This window comes from Sinocyclocheilus rhinocerous, unplaced genomic scaffold (genome assembly GCF_001515625.1).
Source record: "Sinocyclocheilus rhinocerous isolate Xijiao unplaced genomic scaffold, SAMN03320098_v1.1 scaffold1628, whole genome shotgun sequence".
NCBI classification, from domain to species: Eukaryota; Metazoa; Chordata; class Actinopteri; order Cypriniformes; family Cyprinidae; genus Sinocyclocheilus; species Sinocyclocheilus rhinocerous.
Genome location: NW_015660964.1, coordinates 203,527 through 207,602, shown reverse-complemented (window position 1 = coordinate 207,602; position 4,076 = coordinate 203,527). Strand labels below are relative to the sequence as shown.

The 4,076-nt window shown below is 35.9% G+C and overlaps 1 protein-coding gene across 1 annotated transcript in view; it reads right to left on the bottom strand.

Annotated features, from left to right (window-relative positions):
• The window catches only part of LOC107726164 (vacuolar protein sorting-associated protein 52 homolog), a 17,896-nt gene extending 14,332 nt beyond the window's left edge, over positions 1 to 3,564 (bottom strand). The window contains exons 1-4 of the mRNA XM_016535678.1: positions 3,484 to 3,564; positions 3,226 to 3,359; positions 1,575 to 1,730; positions 837 to 955 (exon numbers count right to left, since the gene is read on the bottom strand). Coding sequence (XP_016391164.1) covers positions 837 to 955; positions 1,575 to 1,730; positions 3,226 to 3,359; positions 3,484 to 3,511 — 437 coding nt within the window. The 5' untranslated portion in view covers positions 3,512 to 3,564. The remainder of the gene's footprint in view (positions 1 to 836; positions 956 to 1,574; positions 1,731 to 3,225; positions 3,360 to 3,483) is intronic.
• Between the last annotated feature and the right edge of the window lie 512 nt (positions 3,565 to 4,076).

The following is a 4,076-nucleotide window of genomic DNA, read 5'->3' as shown; positions in this document are numbered from 1 at the left end:
TGCAATATAAAAGTATATTTAAAAACTTTAATGTTAGGCGGGATTAATCGCGATTAACTTAAGAAAAATGTGCGCTTAGTTATTTTTTTAAATCGATTGACAGCACTAAAAATAACTATTATAAAATACCAAATCATCAAGAAATCACATTTTGTCAGAGTTTAGCTCTTTGTGTATGAAGTAAGAAGTCACAAAGTGCCTTGAAAAACACAAACTTTTCAGTTTGCGACTGAATCACATAAAGAGCGCTCCTTTTATAATCATTGAAGTCATCGGTCAGTTCTGTATAAAACTACAGAAGAATAATGGTACATTTAATAAGACTAGAATATATGAATTTTCTACATAAAAATTCTATTTTGCACATTGCTGTTAATAAAAGTACATTTTGTATGCTTCCCAAATATATATATACATATATATATATATATATATATATATATATGTATATGTATATGTAATATTATTAGTATCTGATTAAATTATGTTTCTTTTTAATACCCTACACACACACACACCCCCAGCGCTACCAAATCTGCTGGAGCCCTGGATATGTTAGCACTGATAGCCCCAAGCTTTCCCGTCTGATCTGTACTGTCCCATCCAATAAAGGCATAAAAATGCCAAATAATATATAACTTCAATAAATGACACACGTGCATGGGTGAATTGTTAAATACGATCCATATCATGGATTTAGTAAGCACATGAATTGTCATGTTGTGCTGTAACACTAAAGACGCAGTGTGCTGTTAAAGAGTGTTCATTACTGGCCAGAATACGAGCAGGCTACTGTCCTCTACAGCTTGTGTGTTTGTGATGACAGAGGGACTGACTTGTCGAGCGCGGGGATGTTCCTCTTGGCTGTGATGGCTCTGAAGCGCAGGATGATGTGAATGCAGAGAAACACCGCAATACTGTCGTAACAGTCTGACAGGTATGTGGACAGATTCTTCTGCAGATAGAGAAGAGAGACAAAAATGTGACCCTGGAGCACAAAAGCAGTCTTAAGTCGCTGGGGTATATTTGTAGCAATAGCCAACAATACATTGTATGGGTCAAAATTATAGATTTTTCTTTTATGCCAAAAATCATTAGGATATTAAGTAAAGAGCATGCCCCATGAAGATATTTTGTACCTTTTTGATATTTTGTAATTTCCTACTGTAAATATATCAAAACTTAATTTTTGATTAGTAATATGCATTGCTAAGAACTTCATTTGGACAACTTTAAAGGTGATTTTCTCAATATTTAGATTTTTTTGCACCCTCAGATTCCAGATTTTCAAATAGTTGTATCTCAGCCAAATATTATCCTATCCTAACAAACCATACATCAATGGAAATCTTATTTATTCAGCTTTCAGATTATGTATAAATCTCAATTTCGAAAAATTTACCCTTATAACTGGTTTTGTGCTCCAGGGTCACAAATGAGAATGGAGAATGTCTAATAAAAAAACTATTACAAACTATAATAATAATAATAATGAAGATTTTGTTAACAAATTACATAACTAGAACAACAGAAATATGGAAATATCATGTTTCAAGATAAGGGAGTGACTGTACCAGGAACATGCTGAGCGTTTTTCCCATAATGCTGTTGAACAAATCCAAAGCAGAGTTTCCAGCCACCATGAAGAAGTCGGAGAGGAAGAGGAACTCTCGACAGCTGTTATCCAGCAGAGCGTAGTGCTGACTGCGGAAGAGCGTTTCGTACGGGTACTGACCGAGAGACAGAGATCAGGAACGAACACACAGAGAACGCATCTTAGGGGGTCAGTCCCTCTAGCATTTCACAGTTGAACACAAAATCAAGAAAAGTTTGCATTTTTGTTTTATGTCCACAGTTTTTCCAATAAATAAATAAATACAGGAGGATAGGGGTATAACGGTACACGCATGAACACGTATTTAACCACTGCACGAGCAGAACTTGGAAATTGGAAACTTCCAGTTTTATATATTGTTACTTTTGATAAGAAACAAAGTCTCATCTTTCAAATCATGTCCTTTTATTTCAGGAAACAGTAAATGTGGTTTTGACGCTCTTTGATGGTGAGACAGATCGCTGTATAAACGCCTCACAATCATCTCTTCCTCTTTACTGCTAGTTTTAACATGAAATAAACATGAATGAACATCTCATGCCTCGTGTAATTGCTCAATCAGTGTTTCAACCGCGGAAAGACGGCAATAAAACAGCTTGTAAACAAAACGTGACGTAGCCTTTCATTTCCCTCAGGCAGTCATCAGTGTCCACAGCTCGTTAGTGCGCGATAAATGAAGTCTAGAGAAGAGCATTTCACGAAATATCAGACTATATACTCATATTTTACTCTACCTGTTAGTGATGTCTTAATTATTTAATGTTTAAATAAATCTGTTAAGAAACGACTTGTGAGAGGCACTGTGTAAATGAATATATTTCAACAACAAATAGAATTTTTATAATTTAGAAGTTAATTTAAAAACTGCATTATGTGCAATTTACGTGTTTGCATACAATTTTTTTAATTTGAGTGTTGATTATTATATAAAATCTCGCTCTGTTTTTAATTGTAATCTTACAGTAATGTAAAAGGGCTCACTGTAGTTTAGAGCAGAATCTGAGGTCGATTTTTATCCCTAAGAAAATTTTAATTATAATTACATTTATTTAAAGAAAGAACAATTTGTTCAGTACGCCACTGTTTAACATAAAAAAAGCAATTTTAAGTTTAGTTTTTTCCTACTGCTGTACCGAAACCGTACCGAATGTTTGTGTAGCGTTACACCCCTGAAAGAGGAGCAGAAGTGAGTCACTGATCACAGCGATGGTGTGCTGGCTATTGTGTCAAAATACTATCCTGAGTGTTTCTATGCTGATCATCTGCAGGGCCATCAGTGTTTACTGATGAACTATTTACAGGTAAGCACATCTTGATTATTGGTGGGGTTTCACTGCAAAACAACGCCACATATAAGCCTATGGGATTTTTTGTTGTTCGTTTTGTCCTTTGCCAGGGGAAAAGAAAAAAAAAGTCCAATAACAAAGAAAAGCGCACCATGATATGAAATATTATTCATATTCATTTAGCCAAAGTTGAATTCTTAGGGCTAGGGGTGTTGAGATCAAGTTTACGAAAGAGTAATAGTGGCCCTAGCCTTTGCGAACACGAGAGAAATATCAGGACTGGCTCTCATGGCAGCATTGTAAAGCAGAAGCTCAGTGTCTCACTCTGGAGTCTCCTCTCTGAGCGGCGTGTGGGATCAGTATGGGCCCCTCCAGCTCCGCAGGACTCAACACTGCCCCCCTCTGGCCAACTGTGAAAATAGTGTTCCTACTCTTGAGAGAAGGTTTGGAGAAAAAACCTGCATAGCAGTTAAAGAAATCCACCACATTATAATGGCACAGCAAAAAGCAAACCCAAAAGGAGATCTTGAAGTAAGTGTGCTACTCTATGTGATTGTGGACAGCCGGCGGTTTGAAGGATATCTTTTTTGGCTGTGTCCTCCACTCCCATCAGATCATCCTTATCTGCAACGTCTTCATACTGGCAAAGAGAGAGAATGCAAAATAAAAATACATATGCATCTACATACATACAGTTGCAATCAAAACTATTCAACTGCCTTGACCTATAAGACATTCTGCTGCCGTGAACAAAATTATATGAAAACAATTCAACCAAGGCATCAGTAAACTATTATTATAACAGTAGCGCTTTGTAAAAGAAAACTAAAATCCTAAGCAGTCAATCCAGTCATTAAAGATAAGGATACTGCGCCCTGAGAGCCAAAGCAGATTTTTTTAGTCTATTATTATTTTTGCATTTACTTTTTTAGATTGCCCAAATCAGATTTTTTTGACTATATCCGATTTTTTTTTTAACCTTCTTTTAAAAGTGACCCATATCTGATATCTGTATTTACACTACACAGGCTTAACATGAAAAACACTGATCGTGGCTCAATGCATTAGACAGTGACCAAACTCTGCACACACTTTATTAATAAAGCATACTATGTATCGAAAAGCACACAAGTCCAGAATATAAACGTTTAACTTATTGACAGAACTCAGTTCTA